We start from the raw sequence: 18,330 nt of genomic DNA on the forward strand, positions 1-18,330 counted from the left end.
AGATTCTTTCTACTCTGTTGATGAGTTACTGAAAATACAACTTTGAAGAGAAGGAAAGCCAGTTGTAGGTTTAAAGGGATAGTTCAACATTTTTGACTATAGGGATTATGGCAATGGGCCAATTTGCCAAAATGTTGAACTATCCCTTTAAGATGCAGAATTAAGCTGCACAGCAGCTGCTGGAGAAACGACTTCAGTGACACTTTGTAATTTAGACTGTGACGATCAAGAGACACTGAAATCCTCTCACGATGAGAAGACTATAAGAAAAAAGTAGGAGATGAGCTGTTGCTGTTTTAACTTTGTACAAACGTATTCTATGTGTTTCATTAGGATAATAATCATTTATCAAAACTGTTGGATCCTATTTTTTTTTAAATTTCTCTTTGTCTTTCTCCATCTCCTTCACTTCTTCTCTCGTCACACACGTATCCCTCAAGCCTCAGTGTGACGTCAATCATTCCTTTTTTCCAGAGGTGAGCTACAGCTAAGCAGAGGAGAAGGGGGAATGGAGGGAAAAGGGTAAAGAGAGAGAGAGAGAGAGAAGATGAGGGAGAGGTAGCAGAGGCTTTGGCTCTGATAGGGGGAGGATGCTGGAGATTTCAGCGCAGCTCCTCGGGATTATGATGACATAAATTTGGCAGATGAATGAGTTTTATGTGCATGTGTGTGTGTGTGTGTGTGTGTGTGTGTGTGTGTGTGTGTGTGTTTTTCTGCGTGCAGCTCGGGGCGCCTGTCGTTTTGTAGAGAATACAGCGGGCCCCTCTAACAAAGGCTGGAGTTGTGGCTGAGCAGGATTAATTTCACCTAATTTTAGAGACGTTCTAAGTGGTAACAGTTGCATAAACTCAGTCGCTCCTGCACCTTTACAGTTCTACTCGTACACTACACAGGTCCATGGCTTTCTCCAGTTACACAAAGTGTCTTTCAACTACCTCCCACTCTCTTTCTCTCCACACTCCTCCTCCTCCTCCTTCTTCCCTTCTGCTTGGCATTCATCATGTTGATGGAGCTCCAGTGAATTCCACAAGGCAGGAAGTTTTTTGGAAAGCAACACTTGGACAGGGAGACTTTTACTGACTGAACTTGGACTCGAGTGGCATCAGTTCTGGTGTCTCATAATGGAAAAGGGGCTCTGATTGAAAAATAAATGCACCAGAGAGGATTTTAGAAAAGGAAAAATTATATTTTTGTTTTGCCCAGTGGTGAGACAGAAGTCATAAATCATCGTATAATCCCATTTGTCTGTGCCTAAATCTTTTACATCGTGAAGATCACAAAATCATCATTCAAGTATTTATTATGAGGATTATGAATTTGTGCTCATAAATTGTTGCGCTTTTATTATTGTGCTGATCAGTCAGTATTTGTGGTTACGCTCCGCTGTGCACCTGAGTCACAGACAGGATACCCCACCTAAACTAGCACGCCGCTGCTGTTTTTTTTCCTCTGTGAGCGGCTCGGAGCTCGTTTACAGCTTTAAAAGTTTTCTCGTCTTACACCACATCTACGGTTCATTGCTTCACAAACCAGGCACAGAAACCATACCATAAATCCCAGGACATGATCGCTGCCTGTGAGGCACCGGTTACAACATCGTGCTGCTAGACTGGGGTCAAATTTTCCATAAAAGTTGTTTTAACTCTGCCACGATGCAGGTTCTCCGCATGGGATCCACAGCAAGAGACCTTGACCCAGTAAAGCCACACTGGGCTTGGACTGGGAGTCTAATTCTATGTCCATAAGCAGTGTGTGTGTGTGTGTGTGTGTGTGTGTGTGTGTGTGTGAATCTAGCGAGCATGACATAAACCTCATCTTGCAGCACCATTTCACTCGAGCTATGTTGTGTCTTTCAATGCATGTGTGTGTCCTTTAAGTGTTATTTTCTAAACATGATACAGGACATTAAAGACGATGATATTTTAAATCACTCACTGCTGTGCAAGTCGATCCACCACACACCAATTATACTTCCAGTACAGTAACAGTCCTGGCTCATTACAAACAGTGATGGAGGGCAGCACGGCACGGACTGTTAATTAACATAAACTAAAGTCTCACGGTCCGCTGGCAAAGTCAACATGGCCGTCCATGTAGCACAGCATGTTGTAATCGTCTCTCAGTACGTCACGTCTGATATTCTGCAAATTCCTGTTAGCTAATTTAAACAAACTGTCTTTATTGTAATTTTAATTGAATTAGTGCAGTGAAAATAATCAAATTAAAACTGACTGTAGCAGTCTTGGGAGGTTTACAGTACATACCTGATACGTCCATGAAGGTGCGAGCTCTTCCTGTCCCAGCGCTGCTGATTGCAATGCACTCGTAGAAGCCCTCGTCCTTCATAGTGACCTCGGCTATTTCCCACAATGCGCTGTCAGAGTCACTGCAATCGAAAGAGTCACAAAAGATTTAGAGAAAGAGAATCAATATCTTTATCTTGAACTGTTTTGAGAATAACGTTGAATCCAAATAATCTACTATCTCATCCCTTGAGCTGGTGAAAATCCAGCCGGGATTTAGTGTCACAGTGTCGAGATGGAAACTCCAATAGAGTTGGAAGGAGGCCGTGGCTTTGATCCATTATCTTTATCTTTCTGCCTGCTGGAGAGATATAACATCTCTCTAAAATTTATAAACAGACTTGCATGGAATGTAAAACCATTAGTTCTTGGTGAAGGGGGCAATTGACATGGTTTCTCAGCATGTTATGACCGACTGTAATGTCATCAAACTTGTCTCTTGACTGAGAGAGAAGGGGGTGAATCTCTCATCATCGGCCCAGTCCGACAACATGGTGCATCTGCGGAGCTCATTTACAGCTCGAACACATTTATCTTCCAAAAAAATCCGGTAAGGCAGCAGCAGGGCAACCCGGGAAGCTGCTGAACACACACAGCTCTGATTGGTCACATGTTGATAGAACAAGGTGGCTGGGGATTTTACCAGATGTAGCTCATGTCACGGTTCAGGTAGAGTCATAAAAACGGATTGCTCTCCCGACTCCAAACAGGTAGCATAATTGACATTTTGATGAAAATATGTCATATGGAATTGGCATATACTGATAAATTCTAGGTGCTACGGGTGGGAACATGCACTTTACAGCATGTGTTTAACCATGATATGTGACTTTTGGGACTTGAGGCTTTTAGCAGCTGCTCACCTGAAGAGCTGGTCCACCCCGAGTCGTCTTCCATCCCTGCTGAAGCGCAGAGTGAAGGGGATCAGGCTCTCTACGTGGCACCGAACTGCCCCTCTCTGGAGGTAGTAACCAGGGGTTGTGGCTGGCATCAGCACCTTAGGGGCATCTAAATGACATAAAACAGTGGTTCTCAAACTTTTTTTACATCAAGGACCCCTAAATTGACACAAATTAGACCACGGGCCCCCATTAGACAAAATTTTGAAGCAAACTCCAGAAATACACAAATATTTGTTCTGAGACGGAAGAACATTACTTTTTTATATTATTTATGTATACGTTCAAATTAGGGCCAATGGCGTGAATAAACATTTCTAAAAAAAAATATTATTTTTTAGAAAAAAGTGGTAAGATTTCTTTAAAAAAAGAAAAAAAAGTAAAAAAAAAAAAAAAAATTCTAGGAAAAAGTGATGAAAAAAAAATTAAATAAAAAAAAAATTCTAGAAGAAACTGGTTTACAAATTAAAAATAAAATAAATCAAAGTTTAAAAAAAAATCTAGAAAAAGTGGTTACGTTTGAAAAATAAGTAAAAAAAAAAAATAATAACAACAACAAAAAGTGGTAAAAAATTTCTCAAAAAAAAAGAAAGTTGAAAAACTCAAGAAAATGTTGGGGACCCCCTTGAACCCTCTGAAGGACCCCTGGTGGTCCCCAGATCCCACTTTGAGAACCATTGACATAAAACACAAAGTTAATCACTTTAATAAAGCAATCTCTTATATCTTCATCTTCTAAATACGTAAAAACCTGCATCACTGACCAGGAATAATACTGGAGAAAGAGACGCTGGAGACTCTTTGGAAGAGGAAACCATCGCGGTCGTATCCCGTCACCCGCAGGAAGAAGGCCTCGTTGGGCGGAATAAACTCTGTGATGTTCCAGAGGCCGTAGGGCTGACGCTCGGGATAGAAACGTATCGGTAACGTTTTCATCACTTCGCCCGTGATTGACAGGAGCTCCAGCCTGTCGGCCCGAGCCGGAGGAGTGAGTCCAGTGGTGTTCAGCAGGATGTGAGTGGGAATGCCTGGAAAATTGACATGAAATACAATATACTGTATTCTCTGCTGCTCTAAAAAGCTGCGGGACCTGAAGTGAAGACAACAGGTGAGAGGAGGGAAAACATACAACAGCTGCTGCAGTGTCTTTTTCCTTTTTACAATTTGGAAAGGTTGACCTCACTGACCTTGAACCGGCCTGCTGGAGGTCTTTTTGAAGTCCAGGGTGGGCTTTCTGGAAAACCCGGCTCGGAAGTCGATGCTGCTGAGACCTGAGATACGAACAGAGTGTCTTCCTCCACTGGCGGTCTGCATTATAAGGAGAGATTTACTGTTCATCAATATTTATATCCAAGACTCAGGTTGCATGTCTTCTAAATGTGACACAAAAACACACATTATAAGATTTTGTCATAATATTCTAAGGCGATAGTAGGAAAATAATCAAATTATTTCATGTTGTTGAATAACAAATGCTAAAACATTTGGTTCAAATTCTTTGGGATGAAAAAACCCTGACTTGACACTTGGTGGTAGGTTTTCTAGTGGTCAGAACAAAGCTGAAACATCTGAGGCGGCTCTGAGTGCTTTAAATGACAGACACTGCACTCGGTTTGTTGTGTAACAGCCTTTTGTGTGCAAACTATCCCCACATGTATGGACAAGCCACTTTTTGTAACTCTGACTGTCAACTAGTATCTTACACCTGAGCTTATAAAACCTCCCCAACTCAGAGAAGACCCACTCAGTCTGGTATTCATTCATACTTTAATTAAACAAACAGCGATAATCAGAGAGCAGCTAATGGCGCGTGCGGTCATGGTTGTGCAGAGTTCTTTTGAAGCGTTGCACAAATAGAGACAGAGTAATTGCAGTGAAGTATAGGTTAGCAAGAGGTGGAAACTCCTCACCTTGGGTTAAACACTTTGGAGGTGTCACAGACATTGAGTCACAATGCACACCGAGGCATGCAAACATAAACTATCATTTGCAATTGCATGAAATCACAGAGATTGGCTGGATTTACAGTATTTTAACATGACTGAGTTCTACCGGACAAAAACTTCAGTTTCCCCCAAGGAGAAAAAAAAACCTACCAACCAGGGCAGACAGATAACAATAGTTAAGCTAGACGTGAAATTGTTTAAACAATGAGGTAACACCGGGACAAAGGGGATCCACCGCAGCCCTAAATGCTAATGCCTGCCATCATTAAACACAATACATGTTGCTGCCATCAAACCTGCCCTAATGGCTGCCATAGGATGATCCCGGGTCTTTCGTTAGTTGTAAATGAGGCCATAATTAGGGGAGAGGTCCTTTAAAGGTCAAGCTCTTACCAAAAAAAAAAAAAAAGAAAGAAAGAAAGAAGACTCCCTGTCATTAAAGTCACTCATTTCCCAGTTTCACACCCACCCAGACTCGAACCCGCCCTGGTCGTAGAGTCAAACTCTTTTGTGTCTAAGATGAGATGCAGATATTTATGAAATAGTTTAAACGATGAGTGGTTAGACAGGCTTAGTATTCAGGTTGTGGATATCCAGGGAAAGTTGAAGACTGTCGAGGTGAGGCAGGCGAAGGCTCAAGAGCATTCAGTCTTTTTTTTAATAGAAGAAAGCTCCTTAAAATCCATGTTGCTCTTTAGTCCCTTGAAAATACTGTTCTGCTTCTTCTCACGCTTATTTAAATTACACAATTTATTGATTTGGTTGTGGTCTGTTTAATGATACTTTATAGGGAGAGTAAAATGTGTGTGCCAGAGGGAGAGAGAGAGACAGAGACAGAGAGTAGCTCAGGAAACAGTGAAACAGAAAAAAAGCAGACACACAAAGAATAGGACCAGATCACCCCCGCTGGTCTTCCTCTTTGAGCTCATTGCATGCTTTTCAAATTACAACCTTCCTAAACTGTCATCATGGGCTATAAAACTCAGAGTGAAGCTCAAATGCGCTCATCATTGCTGAGGTCACCGCAGCGCTAACATATCTCACCTGGATGGCTCGAACGTACCTCAATGTCCTCACAACAACGTAATAAAGTGTCAATGTGTAAAAACGTGATCACGAGATTTGCTATTGCTATTTTATTATGTATAGTTTGTTCTTTATATTTTGTTATTTTATTATGTATAGTTTGTTTTTTATAATCTTATTCTTTATATTCTTATACTATATGTTGTTATCGTCACTGTGTGTCTGTGTAATGCTGCTGCTGCACTGTAATTTCCCAGCTTGGGTTCAATAAAGTATATCTATCTATCTATCTATCTATCTATCTATCTATCTATCTATCTATCTATCTATCTATCTATCTATCTATATGAGCGTGTTGGGAACCGACACCTCTGTTCATTCACACATACATTGAAGCAGCACACAGTGAGGGTGTAAAGAAGTAGCAAGAAGTCTGGGTAAAAGTGAAGGAGCAGGGGGTGATAGTGGAGTGAACCCACCTTCTCCACCGCCACAATATCCAATTAAAGGCAGATTAAAAAGGATTAAATTCCTTTTCACACACAATCTATGGCCTGGGTCATACACAAGGGTGTCATGGGCCATTAGTGTTACTGAAAACCAGCATGGCAGAACAGCAAACTCCCCCATAAAGTATTTATCCACATTTCTCTGCATGTCCTGGGAAACACAGCTACGAATGAAGAGGAGATATTTTTAGTCTGAAAGCCAGAGAGAGAGAAAGAGAGAGTGTGGTGGAGGGACCGAGAGTGGAAACGGCAGCGTCCAAATGGAGAAATGGGAAAAACAAGACGTACTGTAGTGGGACCAGAGAGAAAGAGAACAGCAAATCCTGCTGTGCTTCTCCGAGGGAGAGAATTTGAGGAGTAAATGTGTTGGGAGGAAGATGCATGAGGATAGAAGATAGGGTTAGTGACAGAGAGAGATTAAAGAAGACAGACTGAGGGAGGGGAGAGAGCACAGCAGGAGGCAAACGCAGGACAGGAATAAGACAGGAGGAGGATGCAATGTCTCTCTTTATGTCTGTTTAATGTCCCTCATCACTTCTATGAGCTCTGTGAAACAGGTCACCACATTGGCTGAGACCCTGAAGCACAGAGCTCAGAGAAAACCTGCTGATGTGGTGTTTTAGCAGAAATTAATCAAACGCAGCGATGCAGAACTATTCACCACGGAGCATTTTTTATAACAAAGTTTAATTTTAAAAGTGCTTCATAGAGGAAATGGTGCTACGCAGCCAATTTAATCTGATGCAAACAATCAATGACAAACTGAACGAGTGCATGGAAAAGTAAGGGCAGTATTTTGGGGCCAGTTTTTTTATTTTCCTGTGTGAACAGAGAAAAGGCTTCGTATGTGGGTGATACATGACGGAGCCCAGCATGAGATTAACCTGCGGGTTAAGTACAGACACAGCTGAGGAGGCCGCGTTTTATCAGATACAGTAAATCAGCCTCAGCGGAAAAACAAACACGTTACAGGTCGAGTATGTTTCCACGTTATAAGAAATCAACAAACTCATTCAGACCTCGGTATCTTCATGTAAAAGTTTGCATACTGTATGTTGCAGTCAATCAGGGAATGAACTTCCCTCCAAAAAGGCAAATAATGTCATTAGTGCCTCCTGAAAAGGGATTAGAAAGGCATGAAAAGGCAGGAAAAGAAGAGGCATGGATTTACAAGTAATTAGGGCTGTCAAAGTTAATGCGATAATAAAGCGTTAATGCAAATTCCTTTGAATGACACTTTTTTTGTGTGAAGCATGATTAATACATGTTCTGTTACACTGGCCTTCGACCTGACCTATAGTTTGAATCAGCTTCCAGAAACGACCTCTCTGCTAACAGATACCACCCGGATGGCACCGTCAGGTTATTATTTGAGCATATCTTTTTTATGCTACATGCAGTGAGGCCTCTGAGGGTTTCTGGACAATACTTATCACTGTTTTTGGTTAATGTAAAATAAGGTTACATGTTCATAAGGCAAGTATAAAACACATCAAAAATATCCCTTCAAGGCACAAAAATCTGGACCAACGATGGACACTCATGTCTCATTAATTCTGATTAAATATTTCAATTGATTTTCGGTCAAAAAACAAAATAAATGTAACATGTAAGTGAGTTTATGATAAATATTCACTCTACATTCAACATATATGTTAAAAAACACTCAGCATACATCCTCATGTCCTCATCTTCTCACAACTGTGAAAAAGATTTGCAGCGATGACACAGTTTCTCATCCGATCTGCTTTCCTCATAAATCAATTGGGAGCTAACACATAACACAGCTATACAGTACAGAGATGAGGGAAAGGATCCCGGTCGGGGTCTGCAGAGAATACAGGGGCCACCGGTGGCCTCCTCAACAAATCACTCAGGTAAAAATGCTTGTTGTTTCCCCCAACATCTGGAATTGGCAGTGTGGGCCCAGTCCGATGTGTGGCCTGCTCGACAGCAGGGTGCCAACGGTTTCAACTCCACAACAGGGAAAACAACAGCAGCAGCAGCAGCAGCACCATCGCCCAAACAAAAATGTAACAGGTTGGTGTTGACAACAGCGAACTTGAACATACGTTATCTTCATCTACTGATACTGTTTCAAGTCTCAAATGTGTCTCTGATAATGTTTTTGTTTGCAGATGGATGCTTCCACCAGGCAACATGCATGTTAAATTGATTACACATCACTGTACCTGAACATGATGATATATTACTGCATTCAAAGGGACACAGCTCCCTCCTGGGGCGTGAGTTGTGGCCTACTTTCAAGGTTGTACTATTGAACTTACTTGCACTAAGTCACTGAGACACCTCCGTTCTAGGAATTGTTAGAAGACACCACATTTTCCAGGTAGAGTATGAATCGTTTACCTTGATAGTCCACATCCCAGGGTGCGGGTCCTTGATGTTGACCACTTTGGCAGAGTTGGGAATGTGCAGAAGCTCGGTCAGGCCGTCACTCTTCCCCACAATCTTACCTGGAGGCCAGACATGAACAAATAGACACTTATTCACCTTTCGCTGTACCTCTGATGCAAAATCATTATTAGCACTTGTTGATGCATTGCTGCAAGTTACAGATAAGATACTGGTGTAAGTTATAAGGATGCGATGCACAATATTGTTTGAGGACTAACCAACATATAGTAAGTGTATGAATCATGTGTTAGATGTGTGGACCCCAGATGAGGCTGGAATCGCTCCAGTTCAATTAAATAAATACCACTGTGACTATACTCAATTTATCTCTACCTGTTCTGTACCATATAAGAAATGTCTACCGTTTCTTCAGAGCATTTCTTAACTTTTTCATCTTTTTCCTCAAAATCTTGTATTCTTCCTACGCGAGTTCAGTCCATCCTGAACTCAAAACAGTCTAGAAAAAGGTTTCTGGTTCTTAATTTCTACAGTTTATGAGGCCGACAGCAAAACCTGGAGTTCACGCTGGGTGTTCAATTCATTTTAATGCTTGATTTTACACTTAAGCTGCACTGAAAGCATCCCTTGCACCATTATCCTTAAAACAATCCAACTGGTCAGCAATTTTCAATGGTCTTTCCTTTTCCATGTGAAAAAAAACATGAGCATTTTCAAAAATCTTCATACTCATCACATTTATCCTTGTGACATTCATTGAAACGTCTGTATTTCCCACCCATTTAACAATTTCTCCTTTTTAAACACCTACATTATCAACAATAGATATATTTCTGGATTCAAATTCACAGTTGTGCTGATAAATTGTGTGACACTACACCTACCCTCTGGGTTTTTTATCTCAATGACAGGTGCTAGGCCGCTGAGGGCCACGGTGACTTCCTTCAGGCTGGGGTCAAAGGGCATCTGCCAAGTGTTGCTGAGCGCACTGAAGTGATCGGTGGACAGCAGGTGGACCTTGGACGACTGCACGGCCTCCTCCACCCATTTAAGGACCTACAGGAACAGGATATGTAAAGAATGCAGGAATCACACATCATTTATAATGCGCACACACGCACACACACACACCAATGCACACATTTACCCCCTCAGCTGCATCCAAGGTCATCCCCTCAACATGTGCAGGAAGTTTCTAACAATCCCCCCGTGTGCTGCCCCCTGTTTCCTCCCCCGGTCCCTATGGAGAATCCCACTGCTACTGTGTGAGACTCACACACTCTCCACATTAGAATATAAGAAGGAGCGGCCATTTATGACCCGATCAGGTACATTCATCTCAAAAAGTCATTGAGTGCATTTGAGCGCAAGGAGAGAAATAAATAATTTGACTTGAAAGCACAGACATGCTACGAAAAATGTGTTTTTTTCTTGATTTATGGTGAATTTTTTATCCAGCTGTTCTTTTCTTACACCAATATATCATTTTTGAGTTAAACATTATTCTGTAACATCAGTCGTGCAAACAGACCAAGATTTTGTTTCTCAAAAGCAGTTACTAATATTTCTAATCCACCATCTTGCCAGGTTTAAGAAGTGTTTATTTGTATTAAACTGCAGATATTTTTCCTGTGAAAAAGCGAAACAGTGAGATATGTGAACAACAGAGACAGAGGAATGCAGAACTAGTAAAAAGAGGGAGAAACAGCAAAAGATTCTCACATAAAAAAATGATCGAAATCTAGATTCCTTTCCTCCCTTGCAAAGAATCTTACCTTAGAGCAATAAAACAGCAACACTGTTCAAACTCTCAAGTTTTGACTCACCGCCCAGCCCGAGACTGCTGATTTACATTTCTTGGAAAGGTTAAAAAGAGCGACGGTATGCATCAATCAATTAAATGTTTCCTGCACATTTGATCTGGAGTCCAGACTTGAACGTGGGCACAGCTAAAGACACGAGAGGTTGTAAAACCTTCTACTGTTAAATTAAATTTACAAAGCTTGGAGGGAAAATCCAACCTTGAGTTGAAATGATGTGAATGCTGTGACCAAAAGTGAGTTTTTTGAAACAAGGCCGGTTTTTCTTCTGACTCTGAAATGAGAAAACTTACATGAAGAGAAGCAGGAGACCTCTGTTCAGTCAGTGGAGCTCTTACCTCATTGACCTGCTTCTTGTCTAGATGGAAAACCTGCCCGGAGCTGGTGGAGGCGATCTCCTCGTACACCTTGTAGCCGATGTGACTCCTGTCATCACAGTCGCCTGTCAGCACAAACACCACCTACACACACACACATGCATCACACACATGTATAAAAATGTCATCCCTTTATCTTCAATCCTATTATTAAACATGATTAAAATGAGATTAAAAAAATCTTTAAACCTGTGACTGTTTCTGTTGAATGAGCTGCAGGACTTCATGGGTCAGCCTGTAATCTTTAGAGCGAGCGTCGGTGAAGACGTAAATGTACGAGCCGGGCAGGGAAATCTCCAGAGCAATCTTAATGGCTCCAATGCTCATCTCTGGACAGTCGCCCCCACCCTGAGAAAGACCAGGGTATCATCAGCAAATGGTGTTAATACACATGTCCACACACGCTTCATACATCCAAAAAACAATTGACATGTTACTAATAGTTGCGTTTAAAGGGATAGTTCAACATCTTGGCAAATTGGCCCATTGCCATAATCCCTATAGTCATAGCAGTAGGTTCGTTACCTTTAATTGTCGGTGCAAGTTGTTTTTAGAACGGCGGAGCAGAGCCGCGAGCTGCTCAGAGCGCTACGCTACAAAGGCTAATGGGATTTCTTGGTTTCCCTCATCAAACTAATCAAATACACAATCCCACAACTCCAAAACGCTATGAGATAATAACAGAACGTTACGAGACAGAGTTGTTTTTGAGGTAAATGCAGAGACTGCTTTCTGAAAAACTGCCCCCGATGGGAACACGCATCAGTGGTTTTGCATGAATTTACCTCGAAAACAATTCCGAAATCTTGATCTCAAGGGGATTGATGACATCTGATGAACTTAAAAATAGACAAAGGGGTGAAAATACAACGTCGCTCTAATCATACTGACAAAGGCAATAAACAAAGGACCTTCTCTTTCTCATTTACTTCTCTCTCTGTCTGACTGGTGGGGTCAAAAGGAAATGTCTGCTATGGCACCCCAATAGGAACACATCTGTCTGTCTGAGGGGTTCAATAGCTCATCTTTGATGCAAAACCCCCCAAGAGTAACATCTGGAACGGAGTGACCCACTATTTTAGACCGGAGGGGGCGGAAGATGAAGAGACAGGACTCCTCTGTCTCCCCCGTTCACCTATTGCCCCCAACACTCAGACTGATAACTCCCTTCTCCCAGTGCACTTTTGTTCTTCAGACTTAAAAAATATGAAGTGTTGCCTAACATCTCCTCCCTAAAACAAAACCACATTCATGACAGAAAAAAAAAATTCAATGTCACGAAAAATGTCAATCCTGAAGAGCATTTTCCAGGCGCTCCGGCCAAAACCTCTTCAGGGGTTGTACAGGTGAAGAGGTGACGGGAGGAAAAACAGACTCAGGAATGAAAGCAGCAAGTGAGAGGGAACTGGATCGCTTTCACGCAACACACACACACACACACACACACACACACACACACACACACACACTGACACATCAGATTAACAGCAGGACATGCCAAGGATGCAGACACACTTGCCAAAGTCTTTCTTCAAAGGACAGATTTCTGAATGCGACTTGTCTCTGTGTCTCTGTCATCCTTAAACTTGAAGAGAACTGGATTTGCAGTTTTTTGTGTTTCACTCCAGTGTTTCATAAGTAGGTTCCCGCACAGCCGCCTCTCTCTCTCTCGCTTTCTCTCTCTCTCTCTCTCTCTCTCTCTGTTTGAGTGATTACACAAAAATCTGATCTTGGCAGCGCTCTGTTGAGCTGTCTAGCCCTCGCATGTCTTTGTTTATACATTTGTTTGTAATGGCGCAAGCGGGAAAATAAACATGAGATGAAGAAAGGCTTTAAATGGCAGTGATATAATATAAAGGATGAAAATCAACATGAAACGGGAAATCTAATTGTTCCTTTCTTTCATCATGCCGATAAAACGTCTTAATCAGTTCACAAACATTCCTACCCAGACTTCTGGCATGACCATAGTCTGCTGCTTTTATCAAGGCCATATGACCCTCAGCGTCCAGGCTTCAAGCTGCCGTTTCCTCGGCGTGATGATGAATGTGATCTCTGAACCCACCTGAACGTACAGCTCCCTCAGCTCATACTGGAACTTCTTCGGGTCTGTTGTGATTGTTACGGGTCCAATCTCTGCAGAGGAACGACAGAAAGATGCTGTGTGATTAATCTGGCCACAGGCTCAACTCAAGTCTGCATCTGATGAATAACTGAAAGCATTTTTCCTTTTTCTTTTTTTTTTTTGTTTCCTTAAATTCTTCTGTTGAGCCAAATATTAGTTTTGGCAAAAGCTTACGGATGTCCAGATTAAAATGTCACAATATGAACTGCTGAGGAGAATTTCCGGAAAGGGGATATATTTATCTAACGGAGAAAGGAAAGGATAAAAAACGAAATGTGAGAAAGATACATACAGAGAGACAAGTGATGGAGGAAAAACATAAAAGGAGCGACAATGGAGACATGACGACGGTGATTATTTGAAGGTCTGTACTTCTTCTCTCTTCTATTCAACCATCATTTACGCCAGAAGCTGTTTTTGCACCGATAAACAACCCGAGCTCTGGAAACACTTCAGTCACTGATGCATCAAAACCGTTATCGTCTAGTTCATGGAAAAGATTCAGTATAACTCAACTGATGAAGCTCGTGAGACAGAGACAACAGGCAAAAGTTTAAGAGAAACTGCAGTGACCGAATTACAGATTATAAATATATATCAATTTTGGTTCCTAAGAGACAGAGTGACTGATCCCGACTCTAATCAGAAACAGTCCTGCTTCGTTCGGTGGTTGGTCGAAACAGACACTGTTGTTACCATTCCACCAGAATTACTCACTCTGCCATTTGTGGTGCAACTGTGATCTCAGTAAACCAACAGAAGAAACTAACATATACAGTAAATATCAAGAATGACACGACGACTTCAACTGGCTCCATTTTGTCAAGTTGGGAATATTCATAATCACTTCTGTATCTTTAGACCAATGGTTAAAGGGAGAAAGCTCAATGTAACCCTTGCATGGGACAAAGACAGAAACAGAGGATGGATCCCTCCTCCAGGATGCACAGATATTATATGCAATATGAGTTTCATATAAACCTGCAACTGACATTTACCTTTATTATCTAGTCATCTGCAAATTATTCACTTTTAAACATTATATTGTCAAAAACTTAAATACTCAGTTTATTAATGTGTGAAACAAGGAAAAGCATCATATTCTCACATTTGAAAGTACATTGACACTTATGTAAGATTACTTTAGTGGCTGATTGACGGAGCTTCGATCGACTGATCAACTCATTACTCCTCCGACCGGCTCAGCTCTGGTCGTATACGCAGACAAACCTCAGTGGTTACCGAACAAAGACTTGTCATTTCAGTGAAAGCAAAGCAAAGCCCCCCCCCCCAACAACCCCACAGTGACAACACGGCCTGAGCTCTGCAGCTCTGCCAGTGCTAGTAGTCACTGCTGTTTCTCAGCTTACTTTGTTCTGTCCGTTAATGAGCTGCTAAGCCCCTTCTTGAGTCAAACTGTGTGACTTCAGCCACTGCAGCTGTGCTGAGGAATGAGCCTGATGAGGGGCTGCAAAAAGCACACACACGTAGGCTTGCATGTGCACACACACACACACAGACACACACACTGCAGTTCTGCACATGCAAGCAGATTGGAAAACAAGGGTTCCCTTGTTGAGTAGAGGGCAATTACAAAGGATCCCTGACTTTTGGAAAAGGATACAGTTTAAACTGTTTTACAACAGTCTTCAAATTTGGTCTAAAGGTCAGAACCCAAATGAGAAATTTAGATGTTTAGTGGAGTGTTGAGACTCCTTAAACACAAGTATTGTGGGGAACTTTCTGTTCTTCACTCTTGTGCAATTTCTGTTGAGTGAAGCCTTTAAGGTTGTTGAGTTTGACATAATTTACCTCCCAGTGCAGCGAGGAATCATGAGTATATTTCGCCTCTTGTCTTCACAACCAGCATCACCTTACAGTTCTACTTGAAAAGCACTCCACGAGCACTTTCAACTTCTATAATAACATACAAAAGGATAAAAGTCTTTTTCCAAATGACCCAGATTTTGGCATCCTTGTAAATCCTCAAGGTGGAGTGTAGGAACATTTGTGGCGATCAGAAACGCTTTTCAAAACTAACATGGAAATGTGTCTGGCTGCTCTGAACGGAACATGGATCTGGAGCCAAACTTTTCAGAGATGGAAAAGCTGACATCTCTTTCCTTATGGGAGAAGTTCCCATGGCTGTTGTAAGTATTCTTTATACTATTCTGGCTGCAGCGCCACTAAACCGCAGCCACCCTCTTTGCATCGGCACCGTGGAAAACCAGAGCTAATAGTCGCGACCTCTACACAGTAAGAGACGAAATAAATCAATCTATTCAAAGTTTACTAGTGTAACGATCTTCGACTTTGACATATTACGGTACAATATCACTGCCGTTTATTATTTATTTTCTTTCAAATGCCTTTATCACATGAGGAAGCGCTTGTGTGCTACTGGACTGGATCAGTATCACCACAGCAGTCAGCTTTTGAGGGCACAGTGCCTTGCCCACTGGCACCTCATCGAAACTGGTTAAGCACGGGGAAACCATTACTCCGTTGGTGCCAGAGGTGCACTTTCCAAAAAGGTCATGAGAGTCGCAGATGTCTCGCACAAAACAGCAGAAAATATTTTTAAAAAATGACGAATACACATTTTGGAAAACACTGCGATCTTGAAGTAAAAAATATCCCTCTGATGTACCTTCCTCGATTGTTGAAATAAAACATGTGTGAGGACATGGGATGGCTGGTCCGCATCATGTGAGCAGCTATATAAGGGAAATCTTAACACACTCTTCTGGCTGCCACATTGGAAATAGCTTCTCGGTGATGACAAGGAACACCTAAGTGGCACGAACAAGGCCAAGTGAGTGAAGTCAGAGTGAAGGAATGCTCTAAAGTCTGATGAAAGAAACAACAAAAGAGAGAAATTGCCCAAAACAAACACGTCAAAAAGGAAATTGGCATCTCATCTCATCCTGTTTTCTTAATCTGTTCGCAGTGTGAGCTGTTGACCCAAGTGGGTCGGGCTCGGGGGAGGTGGTGGTAAACAATGAGAACAAATGACTTCAGCCTCCACCTTGCTATTCTTACAGCATGCATCTGTAATGCCGTCTGTGAAAGCGTGCATCTGCACATCACGTGCAGGCTTAAACACTCGCAGAAATTCTAATGGGATGGAACAAACTGGGCAAGTGTCCAACGGCAAACTCGGCTTCACCTCCACTGACATTCGGGCTTTAAGTAATTTGCAGGGAGTCACTCATGCATTCACCGTGGAGTGAGTTTCTCTTTCCTTACAACATCAGCAGCGAGGAATTCCAAGGCCAACATGTTGAAAGGTCACAGCCGTCACTGTCTTCCAACCAAATAAATTCTCAGTTTCTGGCAGCAATACAGAAGAGTTTCACAAGCTGCTACATACAGACAACTGACAGAGCCATTGTCATCCTTCTGCTCTGGATTACCGACAAGTTATGGCCGTGACAGAGTGTGACAGTTTGGGAAAGTTATGCTCTTTAATGTGCTCTGTGCTTGATTTCTCCTAGTTAGCACTGGCAGCGGTTACATCTACCATTCACAACCTGTTTTTAATTTATTCATTCCTGAAGAAAAAAAGAAAAAAAGACCGGCATGTTCCTGACTCACCATTACTTTTTGGTTTGGAAAAAAAACAAAAAACAGATCTAGAAACCAAACGCTGTGTGAATATACAGACCAGGAGTGACCTGAAGAACGCCTGCATCATCAACAGTAGCAACACAGTCACAAAGCGTTGTGTTGTGTTTTTCCTTTATTTACAGGGCACGGGTTTATTCATGGGGCGACGCCACGGTGGGGAAGTGGTTATTTCTGTGGCCTCACAGTTCAAATCCGGTGGCCTGAGGCTTTTCTGTGTGGAGGTTAGCAAGTTGTGGGTTCCCTCTCAGTTCAAAGACATACACACTGGGTTATGTGGCAATTCTGAAGTACTAATATAGGTGCAAATGTGAAAGTTATTTGTTTAGTCATGTGATGTCACCTGGGATTGGCTGCAGCCCGCCCTTGACCGTCAGCAGATAAGCAGTATAGACAATGCATGGATGGATGGATGGATGGTTCAGTATTATTATTCAAACTGCCTTAATGGGCTGTTTTATGATACAACCATGTGTTATTTACTAAAATAATGTTCAGGTAAACGAGTCTCTGTGGTTTTCTCCATTCAAAAAAAAAGAAAAGAAAAGAAGAAAAAAAAAAAAACAGGTTACACAACAAGAAGCTGTTACAGCACTTAACAGCAACAGAGGCTATAAACACACACACACTGCTTTTCTGTCATTCTGCTGACTCAGGCTTAAACCTGCCAGAATGAGAGCGGCTGTCATCCCGACCATCAGCTATGGGGCATAATTCACTTAATCAGCCCCACTGAGAAAACACATGTGAAACAGCACACGGCGCAATTAGTGCAGCTCTGTGAGGAAGAGTGTCCGGGGCTGTGGCGCGTACAAAGGAGCAAACTTGTCTGCACACACATACTGTACACACACACACACACACACACACACAAGTACGTGAGGTAACGCATGTGCAATTACACCCTTGACATGTAACACACACATACACAAACACAAACATAAGCAAATACACTGCAGGTGAAAGGTCAACAACACTTATCTTAATAATGATTAGTAATGATCTTAATATGAGCAGCTGTCAGTCTAAATAGTCTTCACACATACTGTTATTTTACAGAAAACAATGTGCAGTGTTAAATTAATATTCACACTTTATTGACTGAATTATTCATTGTTAACGTTTCATTCCTTCATTTTGTGTTTTTTTACTTTCCCCTTTGATCTGAATCCACTAATTAAATTAGCTCAAATTGGCCCTTTGTGCTCAGACACCAGCGGTGAAATCATCCTAAAAGATTTCCCCAAACAGGAAATTACTCACTCATGAGATTGATTCCTGCTTCTTTTTTTTCTTTTCTTTTTTTACCAAGTTCATATGTG

At 41.8% G+C, this 18,330-nt stretch overlaps 1 protein-coding gene across 1 annotated transcript in view; it reads right to left on the bottom strand.

Moving 5' to 3' along the window:
* The window catches only part of hmcn1 (hemicentin 1), a gene marked incomplete at its 5' end in the record, with an annotated part of 85,377 nt that overhangs the window by 54,754 nt on the left and 12,293 nt on the right, over nucleotides 1-18,330 (bottom strand). The window contains 9 exons of the mRNA XM_083970616.1: nucleotides 2,265-2,386; nucleotides 3,167-3,311; nucleotides 3,967-4,230; nucleotides 4,390-4,510; nucleotides 9,054-9,160; nucleotides 9,944-10,115; nucleotides 11,218-11,340; nucleotides 11,446-11,604; nucleotides 13,322-13,392. Of these exons, the coding sequence (XP_083826742.1) occupies nucleotides 2,265-2,386; nucleotides 3,167-3,311; nucleotides 3,967-4,230; nucleotides 4,390-4,510; nucleotides 9,054-9,160; nucleotides 9,944-10,115; nucleotides 11,218-11,340; nucleotides 11,446-11,604; nucleotides 13,322-13,392 (1,284 nt within the window). The remainder of the gene's footprint in view (nucleotides 1-2,264; nucleotides 2,387-3,166; nucleotides 3,312-3,966; nucleotides 4,231-4,389; nucleotides 4,511-9,053; nucleotides 9,161-9,943; nucleotides 10,116-11,217; nucleotides 11,341-11,445; nucleotides 11,605-13,321; nucleotides 13,393-18,330) is intronic.

The sequence above is a fragment of the Trachurus trachurus genome (assembly GCF_905171665.1).
Source record: "Trachurus trachurus genome assembly, chromosome: 4".
Lineage (NCBI taxonomy): Eukaryota > Metazoa > Chordata > Actinopteri > Carangiformes > Carangidae > Trachurus > Trachurus trachurus.